This window comes from Zasmidium cellare (assembly GCF_010093935.1).
Source record: "Zasmidium cellare ATCC 36951 unplaced genomic scaffold M409scaffold_3, whole genome shotgun sequence".
NCBI classification, from domain to species: Eukaryota; Fungi; Ascomycota; class Dothideomycetes; order Mycosphaerellales; family Mycosphaerellaceae; genus Zasmidium; species Zasmidium cellare.
Window position 1 is genome coordinate 476,483 of NW_022986947.1, and position 19,407 is coordinate 495,889.

General features: G+C 53.4%; 6 protein-coding genes across 6 annotated transcripts; 3 read left to right on the top strand and 3 right to left on the bottom strand.

Moving 5' to 3' along the window:
- Nucleotides 1–75: 75 nt before the first annotated feature.
- Nucleotides 76–2,700, top strand: M409DRAFT_62998 (glycoside hydrolase family 3 protein; the record flags this gene model as incomplete). Its single annotated transcript, XM_033815400.1, has 7 exons — nt 76–202; nt 252–588; nt 639–1,138; nt 1,186–1,497; nt 1,553–1,753; nt 1,787–1,999; nt 2,048–2,700. The coding sequence occupies 7 exons, from the start codon at nt 76–78 to the stop codon at nt 2,698–2,700; spliced, it is 2,343 nt and encodes a 780-aa protein (XP_033673136.1).
- Nucleotides 2,701–3,276: 576 nt separating this feature from the next.
- Nucleotides 3,277–4,758, bottom strand: M409DRAFT_62999 (uncharacterized protein; the record flags this gene model as incomplete). The annotated part of the gene is made up of 2 exons (XM_033815401.1): nt 3,277–4,643; nt 4,692–4,758. The coding sequence occupies 2 exons, from the start codon at nt 4,756–4,758 to the stop codon at nt 3,277–3,279; spliced, it is 1,434 nt and encodes a 477-aa protein (XP_033673137.1).
- Nucleotides 4,759–6,163: 1,405 nt separating this feature from the next.
- On the top strand, nt 6,164–10,473 carry M409DRAFT_63000 (uncharacterized protein; the record flags this gene model as incomplete). The annotated part of the gene is made up of 4 exons (XM_033815402.1): nt 6,164–7,256; nt 7,974–8,079; nt 8,133–9,497; nt 9,549–10,473. The coding sequence occupies 4 exons, from the start codon at nt 6,164–6,166 to the stop codon at nt 10,471–10,473; spliced, it is 3,489 nt and encodes a 1,162-aa protein (XP_033673138.1).
- Nucleotides 10,474–12,169: 1,696 nt separating this feature from the next.
- Nucleotides 12,170–13,159, bottom strand: M409DRAFT_17488 (uncharacterized protein; the record flags this gene model as incomplete). The annotated part of the gene is made up of 1 exon (XM_033804081.1): nt 12,170–13,159. One exon carries the CDS (start codon nt 13,157–13,159, stop codon nt 12,170–12,172), a length of 990 nt encoding a protein of 329 aa, XP_033673139.1.
- Nucleotides 13,160–13,447: 288 nt separating this feature from the next.
- Nucleotides 13,448–15,358, bottom strand: M409DRAFT_49976 (uncharacterized protein; the record flags this gene model as incomplete). The annotated part of the gene is made up of 3 exons (XM_033811405.1): nt 13,448–13,560; nt 13,618–15,044; nt 15,099–15,358. The coding sequence occupies 3 exons, from the start codon at nt 15,356–15,358 to the stop codon at nt 13,448–13,450; spliced, it is 1,800 nt and encodes a 599-aa protein (XP_033673140.1).
- A 1,416-nt stretch (nt 15,359–16,774) lies between these two features.
- Nucleotides 16,775–18,495, top strand: M409DRAFT_63002 (uncharacterized protein; the record flags this gene model as incomplete). Its single annotated transcript, XM_033815403.1, has 5 exons — nt 16,775–16,958; nt 17,009–17,068; nt 17,110–17,794; nt 17,844–18,252; nt 18,304–18,495. 5 exons carry the CDS (start codon nt 16,775–16,777, stop codon nt 18,493–18,495), a joined length of 1,530 nt encoding a protein of 509 aa, XP_033673141.1.
- Nucleotides 18,496–19,407: the final 912 nt, after the last annotated feature.

A 19,407-nucleotide genomic window follows, 5' to 3' on the forward strand; every position in this document is an offset into this window, starting at 1 on the left:
GGTGATGTCTATATAACAGTAGGCTATGTTTCTCCCGGCTCCTTGACTTTCTTGCGTTCCTCAAACATTGTCAAGATGGCAGCCTTCGTAGTTGGTCTTCTGGCTTTGGTAGCGTCGACGACGGCACAGCTTGAGGGAAGAGGCTTTCCTGACTGTGAGAATGGGCCTTTGAGGAACAATTCCGTCTGTGATACATCTGCAGGTGAGTCTTCAGAGAACCTTTGGGTGCTGTGTTACTCACAATCACACAGATCCATTGTCAAGAGCAACAGCCCTGATCGCTGCATTCACGCTCGAGGAGAAATTGAACAATACAGGCAGTACAGCGCCTGGCGTCCCCCGACTTGGTCTTCCTGCCTATACCTGGTGGCAAGAAGCGTTGCATGGAGTGGCACAGTCTCCTGGAGTCAACTTCTCGGATTCTGGCGAATTTCGTTATGCGACATCCTTTCCCCAACCCATATTAATGGGCGCAGCATTTGATGACGAGCTCATTAAGGACGTTGCTACAGTCATAAGCACTGAAGCTAGAGCATTTAGCAATGCCAACAGAGCTGGTCTGGACTTCTGGACGCCGAACATCAATCCGTATGTGGCACGATAAGTCTCTCTCTTAGGCTTACGCTGACGTACAATAGTTTCAAGGACAGTCGATGGGGAAGAGGGCAGGAAACTCCTGGCGAAGACCCACTACACCTCAGCAGTTACGTTCACTCTCTGATCGAAGGGCTGCAAGGAAGCCCTGACGACAAGTACAAGCGAGTGGTCGCAACCTGCAAGCACTTCGTCGCCTACGACATTGAGAACTGGAACGGCAACTTTCGATACCAATTCGACGCCCAGGTCAATCAGCAAGACCTGGTGGAGTACTACATGCCGCCTTTCGAGAGTTGCGCCGGAGACTCCAACGTTGGCGCTTTCATGTGCTCTTACAATGCGTTGAACGGCGTGCCGACCTGTGCCGACCCATGGCTTCTTCAGACCGTCTTGCGAGAGCATTGGAACTGGACTGCGGAGGAGCAGTGGGTGACTTCTGACTGCGATGCTATACAGAACGTATACCTGCCCCATGAATATGGCAAGACGCGCGAAGAGGCTGCAGCCTTGTCTCTAAAGGCTGGGACTGATGTCAACTGCGGTAGGTGTTCCCATCTACTTACAACAACACCAGGCTAATGGCCCTAGGTACCTACTACCAAGAGCATCTACCAGCGGCGTACGACCAAGGCCTCATCAACGAGACTGACCTCAACACTGCACTTATCCGCCAATACTCTTCACTTGTCAGGCTCGGATATTTTGACGGAATGGCCGTTCCATACCGAAGTCTCACCTGGGATGATGTCTCAACTCCCCAGGCTCAACAGCTAGCATACAAGGCTGCAGTCGAGGGCATCACTCTTCTCAAGAACGACGGCACCCTCCCTTTCCAAATCCAGAACAGCACCAAGATCGCCCTGATCGGAGACTGGGCAAATGCGACGGATCAAATGCTAGGTTCGACTTACCGTCTCTGAAATATCTGAATATACAGCAGCTAATTTGTATGCAGGTAACTACGACGGCATCCCACCCTACTTCCACTCGCCGCTATATGCTGCTCAACAGTCAGGGGCAACTGTGAACTTCGCGGGATATCCTGGCGGCCAGGGCGACCCGACTACCGACAACTGGCTCCATATCTGGAATGCCGCGAACAATTCGGACGTCATCGTCTACGCTGGCGGCATCGACAACTCCGTCGAAGCTGAGGGTATGGACCGTGTAAGCATCGCATGAACTGGAGCCCAGCTTGACGTGATCGGTCAACTCGCTACGTATGGCAAGCCCGTCATCGTACTCCAAATGGGCGGTGGACAGATTGATAGCAGCCCGCTCGTCAACAATCCCAACATCAGCGCCCTCATCTGGGGAGGCTACCCAGGCCAGGATGGCGGTGTTGCTCTCTTCGACATCATCCAGGGCAAGGCAGCGCCAGCAGGTCGTCTGCCTACTACTCGTACGTTGAACGCTTCGAGAACTTTACTCGAATGCTGACAAAAAAAAGAATATCCAGCCGACTACATCTCCCAAATCCCTATGACAGACATGACCCTCCGCCCCAACGCAACCACAGGCAGCCCCGGCCGCACGTACATGTGGTACACCGGCAAACCGATCTACGAATTCGGCTACGGACTGCACTACACCAACTTCAGCGCCTCTTTCTCCAACAACAGCACCTCCGCCTCATCCTACAGCATCTCCTCTCTGCTGGACGGCTGCACAGAATCCTACAAAGACCGCTGCGCCTTCCAGACCTTCGCCGTCGATGTCAAGAATACCGGCGCCGTCACCAGCGACTACGTGACTCTAGGCTTCCTCGCGGGGACTCACGGTCCGGCACCATACCCTCGTAAACGACTCGTCGCCTACCAGCGATTGCACAACGTCACAGGCGGCGCGATGCAGACGGCTTCGCTCAATCTGACGCTCAACAGCCTGGCTCGAGTCGACGATATGGGCAACAAGGTCCTGTACCCGGGAGACTATGCGCTGTTGATCGACACGCAGCCCCTGGCGACGGTCAATTTCACTTTGACGGGCGAGCCTGCTGTGCTGGATGAGTGGCCGCAGCCACCGGCGGCGAGGGGTCAGAATAAGGATTACTTTGTTGGTGGGTATGGCTCGACGTATGAGGAGCAGGTGCCGGTTGAGTGAATTGATGTGAGGAGCGTGTAGTTGAGACAGATTAATTATGAAAGCATTCGATGTCACGGTCGATTAATTGATCCTGTCAAGCTATCAGAGCCTCATGCTATTACTGCCATTTCCACAACTCCAAACCCATCTATGCCACCGGTGCTTCACGTCGTAGTTAGTGCAGTGCAATGTGTCGGGGATGACGAGCATCGCCACTCGACATAGAACTGCATCACCGGGTCAAAATCGTGCGTTATTTTGGTGAAGTTCGACGTTGTAAAAAGTCATCCCTGCTGCTCTCCACTACACAAGGTCGGCAAATAATAAGCCCACGGCGCGCACTTTCAAAAGGGCAGACCACGAGACAGATTGTGCAGAGCGTATGGAAGAGTCGGAGAAGAAATCCGGCGAAGACATCCTTGAGATAGGTGGTCCTTGAATCAGAAGGTGCGGGCTTCAACAGACATCCCCATGGAGTTGCGAGGCTCCAAGCCGACGATGAGGACTTGCGAAGGCCTGTTTGATGCTGTGCGTCGGAGATGTCTTCTTCTCCATGAAAGCAAATCGGGTCAATAGGAAGAAGGATTTCATTTCTCAGCTCCTAAACATCAACAATCCTGCCTCCTCGCCATCGATGCCGTCCTCCATCTCCTCGTCCTCACTCTCGACATCCTCCTTCAACCCGAGTCTCTGTCCGAACAAACTCCCGAATAAATCATCCGCCTGCCTCTCGCCCCAATTCGTCCTGTCCTCTGGCACCATAAAATTCTGCAGCTTCTCGTGCACGGTGTATCTCAGCTTCCGCCCCTTACTGGCTTTCGTATCGACATTCCGCTTCGTCTTCGCTTCTCGTCGCATTTGAAAGCCGATGTCGATGTTCGATGCTGCCACAGAGTCTGCAGACTTCTGCTCGAGTAGTTCTTTGAGGAGTAGGCCGTAAAAGTCTGCATCGTCGTATATTTTCTCGTCGGTGGTAATGCGTTTTGACAGCTGGAGGGGGGCGCATGAGCGCGGGGCCTGGGTGCGTTTGATGAGATGATCGGTGTTGGAGAGCTGTTCTTTGATGGAGTCGATGATCGAGGTCTGTGTCGCGGCTTGGTTTATGCGGTTGCTTGATTGAAGCGTAGCTCCTGAAGCCTTTTGTGACCATTTCTTGAGCACGGAATCTCGAGTTGGACGGCTTTCTGCTTCCTGCGATTGGACATGGTTCCACAGTTTATTCGTTGGCGTGTCGATTGTGAAGGTACTTCGTTTCCGCTTCGTCCCCGTCCGGGCGCTCAGGAGATCTTCTCGGAAAGAGTTAAGAGAACTCCAAAGATTGAACGCAGCAGTTTCTGCTGCTTCCAAAGCCTGCTGAGCATCCTCTCTCTCGTTCTCGATCCGGTCTGAAGGGTATCCAACCATCGTATTTGTCGCAATCAGAGACTTCTGCAGCTTCATTCTCGTATTGAGGAGCGAGTCAAAAGCTGTTCGCTGCCTTTTTACCGCCCTTCCCTTCTCAGCCTCTTCTCGGTTCGCCTGTGCAAGTGATTTCCCAAGACCCTTTTGCGTCCCATCTTTCAGTGCTTCCCTCAGTTCTGCGCGATCCTTCGCCGAGATCTTCGCCTGTACCGACGGGGCAGAAAGCTGTTCTTCCTCCTCATCTTCTTCGCTCAGGTCCGTATCGTCTGTTCCATCTTCATTCTCGTGACTGTCTTCAACATTTTCCAAATCTTGTTCGTCACTCTCGTCCTCGTCGAATCCTTTGTCAAACGGATCATCACTGTCCTCATTGCTGTCCAGCTCTTGCCTTCCCACCTTCGACCCTCGATACTGTGGACCAAGTGCGACTTCTTTTGGTTTGCGCAGCTTGCTCTTGCCTACGTCAACATAGTGCTCTCTTCCATCGAATCCGTCATCCTCGGCCGACACATCAGACTCGTCCTCGTCGTCTGGGATCTCATCATGCTCGGGGTCGAATTCTGCACAACTGTTAGACTATTTCCTGTGCCATGCTGATGATCGCGTACCTTGAGCACCACTTTGAGCGAATTCGTCGAACTCGCTCTGACGATTGCGGCCTCTGTTGGGAGCCATGGCGAATGAACAAAGACGGGATCTGCGACTTGAACTTTTCGAGATTCGAGGCTTGTGAAGAGCGGAGATAATTTAAGCTTTGCGCTAGCAAATATTTCTGCCTGAGGCTGCAAATATTGTCCTGACAGAGTACTCCATACATCTTGCTCTCCCGCATGCTCTCGGGTTCCATTCATAGCGTTCATCCAGAGCCTCCGCCACATCCATCCTGTTCGTTGGATCAATCACCAAAATCCAAAAACCTTCTTAACAACAAATTCCGTGCCTTCTAGCCTTACTCCTTTATTGATAAATCTTATGTACTAAAGATCTATGCCTTCTTGCCATTTTAGTTTCTTCGCAGACCTTACATTTACAAGATCTATGCCTTCATGCTCGATTTAGTTCTTCGTAGATCTTACACTTACGAGAAGTATGCATTCTTGCTCTGTTTAGTTCTTCGGAGATCTTACACCTATAAGAACTATGCCTTCTTGCTCTGTTTGGTTCTTCGCAGATCTTACAGTCGTAAGAACTATGCCTTCTTGCTATGTTTGGTTCTTCGCAGATCTTACAGCTATAAGAACTGTGCCTTCTTGCTCTGTTTAGTTCTTTGTAGTTCTTACGCTAGCGAGATCTATGCCTTCTCATTGTATCTGGCTCAATACAAATCTTACGCTCGCGAGATCTATGTCTACTTGTCTCCTGTCATCAGGTCCAGGTCCCGTAAGATCATAAGGGCGCGTGAGGATAGTCTTGCATAACCTATTCGTCGATGGATTAATGCGTGCAATTCAAGATCGAGCTGCGATACAATAGCCACAACACTAGCTGCAAAGAGACACCAAATATCGTTGTTGATGGTCGAAATCACGTACGGGGTGCCCGAGCTCCGATGGATATTATTGAGTGAATCACAACAGCAGCTGAGCGGCTGATGGAGAGGTTACATGACATCTCAGCTCAGTGCGCAGCAGTATCAAAAGTGGCGGTACGGAATCTTCTGTGAGACCCGCGTGGTGTGATGTGGTCGTGTGCACCGGTTGGGCTTCAAACAGGCTTATCTGCCTGTCGTCTCTGCTCCTCATCATCTCAATCAACGTCTTTCCAGCGCTGTCAGATCAAGTTTTGAGAGTGAACTCTCCCTTCGCCCTGCAGCACCCGCCACAACAGATGACGCCGACCCGCAGCTCTGCTAACTTGTTGCTTGCACCCTGACACATGAAGAAAGCCCGACGAGGATTTCCCTGAGTGCCCCAGTTTCACGCGCAAACACAACCAGACTGTGATCTCACCGCGTGTCGAACAACAGGACGACTCGAAACAGGCCCAAGCCAGCGCCCTCTTCTTATACTCCGCCATGGCGGGCTATGCTGCTGACCCTCCGCGAGCCCGCCGCGACCGCGCGCCTTACCCAGACGAGATGATGGACGACTTCGACCCACGAGGCAGGCCTCCGCCACCGCCTTATGCCGATGCGCCGCCCGCCGCACATGCTGCACATGCACCCAACGACCTGCCCCCGCCGCCACCGCTAGGCGAGCAACTCCATCCACGACCCGCACTCAAAAGAGAGGGCAGCCGTAGCAGACTGTCGCCGGACACACGTCCGCAATTCCCTGACGAAGCTTCGTATCTCGGCTCCAACGCACCCGACCTCGAAGCCAAAACACGACCCCGACACCAACAATTTCGTGACATGAGAGACGGTTATGAGTCAGACGAAGGTGAAGCACACAGGAAAATGATGGAAGATACTCGGCGCAGGCGTGAAGACGATCCAAGACGAGGTCCACCACGAGGCGACCCAAGAGGTGATCCAAGAGGCGACCCACGAGGAGATCCAAGAGGCGATCCAAGAGGCGATCCACGAGGAGACCCAAGAGGAGACCCCAGAGGAGATCCCAGAGGCCCTCCTCCTCGACGTCCCCCAAGAGATCGAGATTATCCACCACCTGAGAGCCAGGTCTCCAGACGGAGAGGTGATCCGAGAGATGATCCATACGATGAGCCACCGAGGAGGAAGCGGCGAGACGACTACGACGATTACGGACCACCTCGCAGACGTGGTGGACCAGCGGGCGTAGAATATGGTTCAGAGCCTATCCCAGCTCGCAGGCGTAGTGAGCGACGCCCAAGACGCGACTACGACGACTCTGACGATGAGTACGATCGCCGCGACGACCGTCGTGGACCGCCTCGAAGACGCCGAAGCTTCGATGACCATCGCCGACCACCGCCGTCAAGGTACGACGATGATTACCTCTCCGACCGCGACGCTCCCAGGCGACGCAGAGACAAGAGTAGACGCCGCTACGATGATGACTCCGATGATTACGACCGACGTGACCGACGGGACAGGGATCGACGAGGGAACGATGGCATACCCAAAGAGATAAGCGACCGCCTGCCTGAGAAGATTCGACCGATAGTCGAGAAGGGCTCGAAGCACTACGCGATGCTCGCACCAATCGTCACGCCTCTTGTCCTGAACATGGCAAAGAAGTACTTGAGCGGTGGTGGAAAGCGCTGATGTGGGTCGTGCATTTAGCAGCAGCAACATATGATGGGGGATGGAGGCATTGCAACGGGAGGAGCACGTGGAGACTGAGAGGCCTGGGTGCCCGGTCTTCAACTTGGGGGGACAGCAAGCATCAGGAGGGGCGACCACGCGCCCTGGACAGGAGACTACCTATGATACCACGATTGATTCGGCGTTGGAGTGGAGAGAGATGGCACATGTTTGTAGACACGCCTCTCGGTATTCAAGATTCAAGACTCAAGATTCATCTCAACCCTGCCGCACGAGCAGCACTGACACTACAAGCTGACCGCACGATCTCACCGCCACGAGCGCCAACACTTTCCAATACATCCATTTACGACAGGTCGAAAGCGAGACCCCAGGCCGCTGCAAGCTCCCGTTCGGCTGGTTGCGCATCAAAGCGACACTGACTCAAAGCGTGTTTGATTGCCGCCTTGGCGCGTGCCTGCGCGGGAAACAGACGACTTCAGACCTTCCACCTCCAATCGCCAACCTGCACCCGCCGACTGACGAGACCGCACACTCAATTGCGTGCGGACACGGCGAAGGGAGCACATGATGGCGACGGCGGCAAAGAGCTTCACCTACGAGCTGCTGGACGAATTGGGCGAGGAGCACCAACTGGGGTGTAAATGTTGTCGGTTCAGCAAGGGCGTCGATCTGCCAATCCCCAAGAAGCTCTCCATCCAAGAGACTACGCAATGCGCCAAAGAGCTCTCTGCGTCCATCTTCAAGCACTGGACCCAGCTCAACGCCGTCATCAAGCGCTTCGAAGGCACCATCCAGAAGCGGTGGACGCAAGTGCAGACGGCCCGCCTTGAGAGTGAAAGATGCTTACTTGTGGACACAGGAAGAAGAATTTCAAGCAGCGACGCGAGCTGCTCGTCAAAGCCTGGCCTAGAATATCCAACACCCACCGTCCCGACTTCGAGAACTTCCGCAATCACAAGAAGCAAATCTCCCGCTTCCGCACCTGCCACTCTGAAGCGTACCTATGGCCGTACATCAATCTCGAAGACCTTCAGCTCAAGCTTCCACTCCTGCTCTTCCTCAACTCACGTGCTCGCAACCTGCCAGAGACGTTTCGACTGGCCGACATCAAAGCCGCGCACCTCGGAGATGGCTGGATTCCTGATCTCGACTTCGGCGACATCACCTTGTGCAACAAGCGTGACAAAGAGGAGTTCTACAAATACCACGAGGTGGACCGCCAATGTATGCTGTTTCAAAAGAAGCGCTCGCCGACGGGCTACGGTAAGGTCGTGGATCGCACAGTGACGCGCATCGCTGGAAGTCATCTGAAGTACCTGGCTCGATCAACCGAGGGTCTGCTGGTACTGGAAATCCAGGAGGGCATCTACCGCTTCCTCTACAACTGTGCCAAGCTAGTGCTACACGATATACCCTGCGACATGTTCTTTCTCGCACCACACCAAGCGGAACCGGCCATGCCGAGTGGCCTCAAGCCGAACGAGTGGCCATCCCTCTCGAATTACGCACTGGAAGCATCCTACCGCGTACCGCAGAAGCTCAGCCTGGACCGACTCAAGATGCTGGTGAGCGCACGTCGTTCAATGGCTGAAGACCACGTCTGGATGCTGCGCGAAGACCCCGCATACTTCATGGACAATTTACGCGAATGGAACGAGCATTCCGATCAGAAGAAGTTCAAAGTTGACTGCGCATGTCTCGCCTGTTGGACCCGCATTTGCGGCCATATGATTGTCCATGCATTCGTCTCTCTTGTGTGCTGGGGAGATATCAACGACAAGCTACATGCTATGCCTTCGATTGAAGTTCAAATCAAACGCGCCAATGAGCGCAGATTGCGGCTGTCGCACGCGGACGAAGATCGATGGTCGGCTCTTTACGAAGTCATCTCCAACGTGAAAGACTATTCACTGTTCTTCCTCGCCATAGGCTTACCGGTCAGCCCGCGTCTGCGCCACCGCTATCGCTGGGCTGGAACAGACGAGCATGGGGAGTGGCAGATGATGCCGGGTGCTTCTGAAGCTGAGCGCCGAGTTGATCAGCTGTTCACTTCTATCAAGACGCCAGACGTGCATGGTCTGCATGGTGTGGTCCAAGAGTTTCAGTACATGCTCGAGACCGATTCGGAGGCTAGTCATTTGATAGACCACTGGGTCTTGGAGCAGTTCTCTGATTGTGCGTTGTTGTCGGAGGTTACCCAGTCCATCGATGGCCTAGCCCCATGGTACGTTTCGAAGCTCTCGTAGTCTCGCTGACTTCACTAACAGTTGCTCAGGTTTGACATAAACAAGGCCCAAATGCTCCAAAGCGTACTCTCAGTCTCGAACCAAGTGGAAGAGGTTCGATTTCTAACACATAAGCTGATGGATGGCATCAAGGGTGTGTGCAAGACGTCAGAGCTCCTTTGGAATCCACTCAAGAAGCAAGAATTCGACTATCCTGTCGACAAGCGCTACAACAAGGCAAATGTGGATCAAATGATCAAGGCGGAGCAGAACCTCGACATGTTCTGGTGGTCCCTGGAGGTTGCTCTGACTGACTACAACGGCATCGACCTGAACGAGATCCTGGAAGAACAGACCTCACCTCCGCGTGAGCTGCACAGAACGCCGGCATACAAGGAGCCAATCCAGCTGCCTACACCACAGGCTACGCCGCAAAAGCCTCTCGCCGACATCGATCCAAATCTTCTGAACTCTTCGGAGAGATTGACGCCATCCCCTAAAGGTGTCCTCGCAACGCCCACTAAGGAAAAGGTGAAGACACGCGGTAAGCCCGCTGCTCCAGATCCTCGTCGCCAGCCTCCGCCCACCGAAGCGAACAACAACGTCGCCGAGCCACCTATTGAGAGAGTCAAGATCCCCAAGAAGGCTTTCAAAGTGTTCCAAGCACTTATGCCATCAGCCAAGCAAGTCGTGCAACAACGCTGCGAGATTGCTTGGGAGGAGCTGCTCTGGGCGATGGATGCGGTCGGCCTAGAGCCAGAGAAGCTCTACGGCAGCGTGTGGATCTTCAAGCCCTTGCCCAAGGCTGAGCAAGGACCCGGCAAGGTCAAGCTCGATCGAAGCATTCAGTTTCACGAGCCGAAGGAGGTGAGGAGAGGTGCGAAGATTCCGAGGCCGATGGTTAGGACGCTGGGTGCGAGGTTGAAGCATGCTTTTGGCTGGACTGATGCGGATGAGGTCTTTGAATGCGAGTGATGCAGACACGAATGTGCTATGGCTGGCTGGGTGGGTTTCGCTACTGGCATGACTGAATGAATGATGGGCGTGGTAATGTTTTGCTGACGTGAAGGGAGAGAGAATGCTTGCGTTGCTCTTTGCTCGATCCCAGACACAAGACGACGTTCGAAATTGCGGGACATTAGATACATGTACTCATAACAATGACGATCATCCTACCCATTTCTCTGGTCTCCCAAACAGCCTGTCAGTTTCCATCAAACGAACGATGACAAGCCTGTCTGCCGTTCGTACCTGTTCTGCACAGGGGTCTTCCCCGTCCTCCTGCGACACGTGGAAGAGCGTGGAGTTGCCTCGATTGAAGAACCACAGATGGATTCGAAACAAGAGATATGGATGATGCAGCCAACACAAGACACGATGTAGCTGGTCGATGATCCTCCTCGCTGCTTTAATGCAAGTCTTGAGAACTGAGCCGCTGCTCGTTCGTGGCGTTTCGGGAAGCACTGTCACCATGGACGATGCTTGGACTCTTGGGTGAAGGTGAGGGAGATGCTTCTCACTGATGTTATTTCGAGATGGGGGACCTGTTTGATCGACGAGGTGTGAAATGAGGAATGAGGTTCCGTCAAATGGGTTGATGGATCGGGATGTTTCAGTCGTCTTGAAGGAGGATGATAAAAGGACTTGAAAGGCCTACCGTTTACTTACTTACTTACCATCAACACACAGAGCTGACATTCTAAGCTATTCGCTCCTTTTCCAAGTCGACCAACAAAACAACATCAACATCAACACCAATAAACCCACACCAACACCAACACAAATCCACTCCTTCCAACCCAAACCACGACCACGCAAAAATGCAACCCACCACCCTCCTCACCCTCCTGGCCACCGCCCTCTTGAGCAGCACCGTCGCCGCAATGCCCATGCTGTACCCTCGCGCGGTGGCCCTTCGTCCTCGTCAGGATGGGTTCTGGGACCCGACGGCTCCGAATGCGCCGGTTTTGTGGGAGGTGGATTCGATTGCTGTTATGCCTGATGGGAGTGTTGTTGGGGGGAGTCAGTAGACGGAGGGTGAGAGGGTTGTGAGAGGGGAGAGGTGGGAGGTGTGGAAGGGAAAGGGGAAGGGAAAGGGGAAGGGAAAGGGGAAGGGAGGGGGAGGGAGGATGCTGAGGGGAAAGGGATGGAGGGGGGAAGGGAGGATGTTGAGGGGAAGGGGATGGAAGGGGGGAAGGGATGGAGCGGAGGAGTAGTGGTCAAGGGGTGAGATTAGAGTGATGTTGATTGAGAGGTGGCTATGCAGATGTTGAAGGGACAGGGGCGAGAGCGAGGTCATGGTGTCGTCCAAGAGCGGCTCCGCTCACGAAATGCGTTCTTATATGTATCCCCGTATCGACTTGTCTCACCACGCCTCACATCCAGATTTCAAGTTGTCTGGATGTCGTGTATGTACGGATAAGGATGGCGGAGAAGATTCGTATGTACTTACAACAGCTACAAGGACGGCAGTTGATCAGTGGGAAACGAGGATACTGAGAAATTGGCAGATGTTTCATTGAGCGATAGCCTTTGCGCCAAAAGGACGTACGTGCTGCTACTGAACGTGATCCCCCACGCTCTCCAGCAGACCATGCCATAGACAGCAACATCGACGCCATGCTCGACGAAGCAGACAGAGAGACCAATCCAAATGTGCACCTCAAGGTACCTAGCCCTCCCGCAGCGGTCTCGCCACGGCGCCCTTGCGCATGAACTCCGGTCCATCGCGATACTCGATCCACTCGTTAATTCGCTTCAAATACTCAGACTCACACTCAATCTTGGTGCCTCCGCAGTAATCGAGCATCTTCCTAGCCTCGTCGTAAACCGCCATCATGGGATCGCTCTCCTCGAAATTCGCCCTGAGGACCTTGTCGTCGGCATCACACCCGATGTTGCCGAACATCTCGAAGACGCGAGTGTGTGCGCGCGTTCTGATGCAGCAGCGGATGTCTTGGCCGCGTTGGAGGTGTAGTTGGCGGTACCAGTATGAGAAGGCCCACGACTGTACGCTCATGTTCACCCCAGTGGTTGGGTGGACCACGGTGCGGCTGGTGTGCTTGCGCGGGAGAGAGTCGATGAGCTTGGCGAGGGGATGGTCGGAGATCTTGCCGTCGCTGTTTGGGATCACCAGCTCGGGCGCCTGTTTGCGGTAGACGTGAGGGCAGAGGTGGTTGAGAAGGTAGCCGTACAGCGCTGTGGCAGCGTTGCGGCCGCAGTCGAAGCAGGTCTGGTGCTCTGGGTTCTCGCACATGTAGCAGTTGTCGATGGCGCACTTGTGGTTCTTGCAGGTGGAATTTCCGGACTTGAGGTTCTTGACGAGCGTATCGATCTGGTGGAAATCCTTCCAGTCGTGCGGTCGGTTGAGGTCGTCGCGCTTGGAGAGAAGAACCTCCCAGTTCCGAACCATGTCGGCGAGAACTTGCTTGCGCTCGGCAGCGAGATCTGCGCGAGCTTTGAGGTACGCACGTCGACTCTTGTTGAAGATGGGCTTGTTGGTCGAGCGCAGGGAGCCGCTGTTTGGGACCGCACGACGGTAGGTGAGGATGTCGATCGGCAGGGCGGTGCAGTCGGCGTTGAAAGCGGTAAAAGCGTACTCGTAGATCATCTCTCGGATCTCAGGAGGTAAGCCTTCGAATGTGGCGTCGTTGTTTGACATGTTTGCTTGGTGTGTCATGAGAATCTGCGGATGATGGAGCAAAAGTGCTGCTGTGGTCGATTTTGACTTTTGGAGAGAGAGGCCAAGACAAGGTGATGTTGGTGTTGAGGACAGGATGAGAGGAAAGCAGAACCTTTAAACATAGATGTGTCATTGAGAACAATAGAGCGCCATTGGCTATTGTCGGATTGTACTCGGCGAGCTTGCGCACGGACCACTCGACAATCCCCGCTAGCGCGTTAGCGCGTTTGCACATGCCCGTGCTGAGGCTCTCGAGGATAACGAGTTTCAAGAGTGTCCGTTAGCCTGGCCGTTCTCTGCGTTCTTGTAGTAAGGTCTTGGTACGTTGTCGTAGTACGGCACCACTATCACGTTGGGATCGTTCGTGGCGCCAACCATACCTGTGCGTTGAGTTAGTACAGTCAGATTGACGATATTCAGCGGTGCGCGATACTTACCAAGGGTTGCAGGAGAGGTAGGCTTAACAGAAACGATCATGTTGATGAGCGAAGGGCCAGACTTTGACAGCTCTTCGACGGTAGGCTTGATCTGGTCGTACTCGGTAACCTTGGCGGATTTGCAGTTGAACCCTTGTGCCACGACCTCATACGCACAGCTCTTGCTCAACTGAATTGCAGGTCGTGCGTCGGTTTTGCCTTCATAGATGAGGTCTTGACCATTCACGCTCATGCCCCAGACGTAGTTGTTTGCAATGATAGTCAAGATATTCAGGCCGAAACGTGCAAAGGTGTCCAACTCCTGAATGTGGAAGCCTGCACTGCCATCGCCGTGCATGTTTACAATCAATCGGTTAGGATCAGCAACAGCTGCACCAATCGAATAGCCCCATCCATTTCCAAGGAAGCCAAGATAGCCTGGTGGTGTGATGACATGCTTTGCTCCAGCCAGTTCAGCAGACATTGATGCCCATTGTCCAGCCTCGCCTCCGTCAATCATGATTATGGCATTTCGCGGGAGAGACCTCATGACACTTGCCATGGCATGATACGGGTGGATCTGACCGTCCTTCTGCATCTTGGGCTCGTTCTCAAATGGCAGCGGATCAGTACACAGTTTGCGACATTTCTTGACCCATTCTTCATTTCGGTTGAATGAAGCCTCAGATGCTTTTGCTGCAGCTTGTTCGCAGAATAAGCTAGCATCTGCAACAATGCCGATGTTAACAGCATGGGTCTTTCCTATCTCCGCTCCATCAAGGTCGACCTGAGCAATTGTAGCATTGTTGGGAATGATGGCTCCACTTCGTCCGCCGAGCAGGAATCCAGTTCGACCACCGAGCAGTAACACAAAGTCGGCCTGTTCCTTCCCTGCTAAGGCTGCCAGACCACCAGCAGGACCGCCTCGGAGCTCATGATCTGCGGCGATCGGTGTGCTCAATTTGTTCGAATAGAAGACAGGAGAGTGAGTTACCTCAACCAGTTTGGTAAGTGTATTGTCGATGCCTCGAACACCAGTGCCATGGATGATGACAGGTCGCTTGGCCCCTTTCCATGCCTCCAACAGCCGATCAAGTGCTGCAGGGTTTGGAGCCGGCGGATCTACTGGAGGGACGTCGACAGCACCGAAGGCTACGCGATGTAGCTGTGGAGGCGAGAAGAGGACGTCGATGGGGAAATCGATCAAGACTGGGCCTTTGATACCAGTACTTGCCGCTCGAAAAGCGAACGCTACGATTCTAGGAATCTCTTCGACGTTTGTCACACGATGGGCAAACTTCGTGATCGGCTTGGCCAGGACAACTTGGTCGTGGAAGCCCTGCAGTGCATTCGTCTCGGCATCTTGGAGTGGTGGACTAGAGGTGACGCAGAAGATGGGTGATCGGTCCGCAAACGCCGTGGCAAGACCCGGAAGGCCGTTGCAGAAGCTGTAGATCGTTAGCAGTGCAGCTAAATTTCGAGACGTCTAACAATGATCATACCCGCTGTTTGCAGTAACGAAGCACACTCCGGTCTTCCCAGAAACTTTGGCGTATCCTTCTGCAGCTTGTACGGCTGTCGTCTCGTGCCGAGTGTCGATTAGTTTGATACCCGCATCATGAGCACCAACCAGGAAAGCATCCAAGTGGCCACCATGGAGACCAAATGCGACATCGACGCCTAGATTCTTCAATGCTTGAGCCGCCAGATCACCACCCAGAAGCTCTCTGTTCTTAGGTTGTTGAAGTTTGAAAGGCGCCATGTTGAGCAAAGATCTTCGGAGTATTGACGTCGGGGCACAGAAGCAGATTGGAGAAGGGCGAGAGTCAGGAAAGCGTCTGTTACATTGGCAAGCCTCTCATTCTCTATGTTAAACATGACTACCCTCGGAAGCTGAGGTGCCCCCCACCAACAGACTCGCGCGGGGTCGTCATCCAGCAGGTGCAGATCTGAGGCTTGGCCGCGTGAGGCGTGCAGACATTTGGGTCTCCATTCCCTGAGGCTGCAATTGAGTTTCGTCTTCTGTGTTCAACCTTACGGGAAGTCGAGTCGCACAAGCAGTGTCAGAAGTCAGGAGACATGATTCTGCGGACGGAAGGAGCTCTCGTGGCCTAGTGATGCTATTAGCTTGATAACTGGATGTTCTTTGGCAAGCGATATTCCGCCATCTAGTAATGGAAGCTAAAAATGGTGTAGAAGATGGAATGAAAGAGGTGAAAGAGAGATTAGAAGACGATGCAGATTGTGCACAGGCGCATGCCACGTGCTCCGACCCGCCAGAGCTAGTGCAAACTCTATTTTGGGTCCGCGATTTCCCAAAACTCTCGCTCCTTGAATATGGCAACAACATCAACAACAACAACAATACATACCCTCATGCTATGTGCCGTCGTAAACTCCAGCTTCCCGATTTCATGGACTGACGGCAAGATAGATACAGCGTACACACTTCAAAGTGACCTGTGTCAGCTGACTTTCACCGAACATTTCCAGTCCCGACAAAGTATCTCTCCGGTGATGGACTACCCAACGGGGTCGAGACTGTCTTTGAGTCGAGGATACAGGGCCTCAAGAAGTCCCAGTCACTAGTACACGACATGAGAAGTGAGGTGACGTGGACCTAGTCATGCTGAGCAAAGAAAACACCATTAAATTCACCGAGTTACTCTCCATCTCGCGGGATCCTCCTCACCCGGCCCTTCTTCTCTCCAAAACAACACAACGGCAACAGTCGCATTTGACGAGTGGAGCGCAGCTGTTATCATGACGCCAAACACGACGTTTTAACTGATCACGCCCATTCCTCCCCACAATCTTCTCCGCAACAGCCAAGGGTCAAGCCTGGAGATGTGGCCAGCTCAACTGCCGAAACATTTTAGGACTGGAACTGGCGCTAAATCGAGACGACAGCCTGCTTACGACACGAGAGCCTGCTTACGACACGAGAGCGCTGGGCATACCAGTACAGTCGTTCCAAACGTGGGAAGTTTCTCGCGCTTTAGCGAAGATGACCAACTGCCGTGGCTGACGATTCTCATCGCGGGACGGGTCGTCAATGAGTTCACAGGGCTTCGGTGATATTGAGCAGGGTTTCAAGAGACCGATTCGAAGCGCGAAGTACTTCTTACTTCTTACTTGCCCTCAAGTCAGAGCCTTCGCCTTGATAGCAATCTCAACCATGGCAGTCCTACATGCGGAAGAGCGTGAGTCTACAGTGTTGGCACTCCTGAAGGCCATAGGAGCGTATTGGGTCTTTGTAGTCCCTTTGGTGCTGCTTGTCAGGTTTGCCTACTACCGATACGTCTCTCCGTTGAGAAAATACCCTGGGCCCTTGTTGGCGTCCGGAAGCAGAGCATGGAAAGGCAAGTATCGCTGAACGTTCGCTATGATTCTCCGACTGACATTGGCCCAGTATGGAGTACCTGGGCAGGTCACACTGAGATGGACCACATCCGAATCCACGAAAGATATGGTGAGTGCGTCAGACGTCTCAAGGCAAAGCTGACATTCCAGGTCCGATCGTACGCATCGCCCCTGACGAAGTATCACTGGCGTCTCCGACAGCCGCGCGAGAAGTCCTAGCAGCAGGCAAAGGCTTCCACAAGACAGACTTTTACTGGGTGTTCCCGCCGCCAGAGAATCCAGATATCTTTACTGAAATCCGTGAGGACGTCCATGCGATCAAGAAGCGGCATGCATCCCATCCGTACAGCATGGCGACAATGCATACCATGGCTTTGTTCATTGAGGACACGCAGCGACTCCTCATGAGCAAGCTCGACAGGATGTGCAAGGCTCAAGATCAGTACTGCAATCTGGGTAACTACCTCCACTACTTTGCCTTTGATGTCCTTGGAGAAGTAGCGTTCTCGCGGAAGTTTGGATTCCTGGAAGCTGGCTTCGATGTCGAGGGTGCCATCAAGACCATCGACGATGTGCAGTGGTATGACGGGATAGTAGGCCAAATTCCAGAATGGGATTATGTCTTCCGCCGGAACCCTCTCTGGAAGTTCGTTCCTTGGCTCAGAGCTGGCAACTTCTTGATCACGCGGATGGCCGTTGAAGAGATGGATAAACGTAAGAGGTTCGGCAAACCACAGGAAAGGAAAGACTTGCTCTCGCAACTGTTTGATGCCCATGCCAAGGCTCCTGATGCCTTCAAAGAAGGCGATATCTTCGCTGTAGCACACGGCGCAATGTAAGCAGAAGATGACGATTTGGGAAAGACCTTACTGATTGAAGGAAAGTATGGCTGGGTCAGACTCTACCGCATCGACAATGCAGAGCTTCAGCTACCACGTCCTGCGAGATCCGGCCATATACGCCAACCTCAAGCGAGAGCTCGACGAGGCGACAGCATCCGGCAAACTATCAGAGATGCCCCAATGGAGCGAAGCGCAGTCCCTGCCATACTTCCAAGCTTGTCTGAAAGAAGCCATGCGCCTCAGACCAGCGGTCGGTCTCAACATCTGTCGACTCGTGCCATCAGCGGGCGCAGAGATTGGGGGTCAATTCTTCCCAGGAGGCACCCGAATCGCACTGAATGGCTGGGTCCTGCATCGTGACAAGGAGATTTTTGGCCACGATCCAGAAACTTTCCGACCTGAACGCTGGCTCGAAGGCGATGCGAAAATGATGGAGAGGTTCATGTTCCAAGTAGGTAACTTCGTACGCTTTTTCTCAGCTCTTGCTAATGTAGTATTCCAGTTTGGCGGCGGCGCACATCTGTGCATCGGTAAGAATCTGGCTTTGCTAGAAATGAACAAGACACTGCCGCTGCTATTCCGCGATTACGAAATGCAGTTGTTGCGGCCGGACGAGGAGCTCCAGTACCACTCGACCTTCTTCGTCGTGCAGTCTGGCTTGGAGGTGCGCATTTCGCAGCGTAGGAAAGCTTGAGTAGCGCCACTGGAGTGCTTGTGTTGTGTCGCCTGCAGGGTGAGACGGATCCTGTTTGCAAAGGTGGTGGCTTTCGGCAGTGTACAACGGAGGAGGAGGTACAAAGTACACCTTCTCTGTTCAGATCGTCATGCTATCTCAGTAGTGAAGGTACGTGAAATCCTTCCACAGATTTATCAGCACCCATCCATCCCATCCCAAAGAACAGAACGTGCTGCTATAATTCCGCGAACCGTTTCACTTGCGCGTCCTATCTCCCCCTCACCATCAATCAAGTCGGGACAAACCACCACGAACACCCAAACGAAATCCTCAATCAAAACCCAAAAAACCGCTCTTACCTCCGTCCAACCAACAATCCTTCGGCCGAACGTGCGTCTCGCGTGGAACACTTCGGCAGCGATCGACGACCAAGCACACGAATCACAAGGCTTGGCTGCGGTCCACGCAGTGCTTTGCTAGCCTTGTCTGCGGCTATCAATTCGGGGGACCACATCACATCACCCTTTCTGCACATTTCGAAGCGAAAACGCGCACGACCCACTCTCGGACGACCCAGCGAAGAAGGTTTGTGTGTGAGTGAGTGAGACTTCGGCGATGGAGGACGGCAGTCGAAATGGGTGTGAGGATGATGGGAAGGGCAGAATCATCTGCCCCAGTGTGGAGAGGTGAACGATGTGGAGGATTCGCAGCTTGTTGTTCCCTCACTATTACTTTTCTCCATGTTTTATTGAGGGGTATTTCGATTCTATCTGCCACTCATGCGCGGAGGTTACAAAGTGAGTGAAAGACCGGCGGATGTCGTCTCTGCGCCCTTTTTCCTTGTTTCGCACTCTCTGCAGGACTGTCTATTTATACAGGCGACGACTTTTTTTCGTTTCCCTTTTGACAGGGAATCGTGTGGTTCCACTT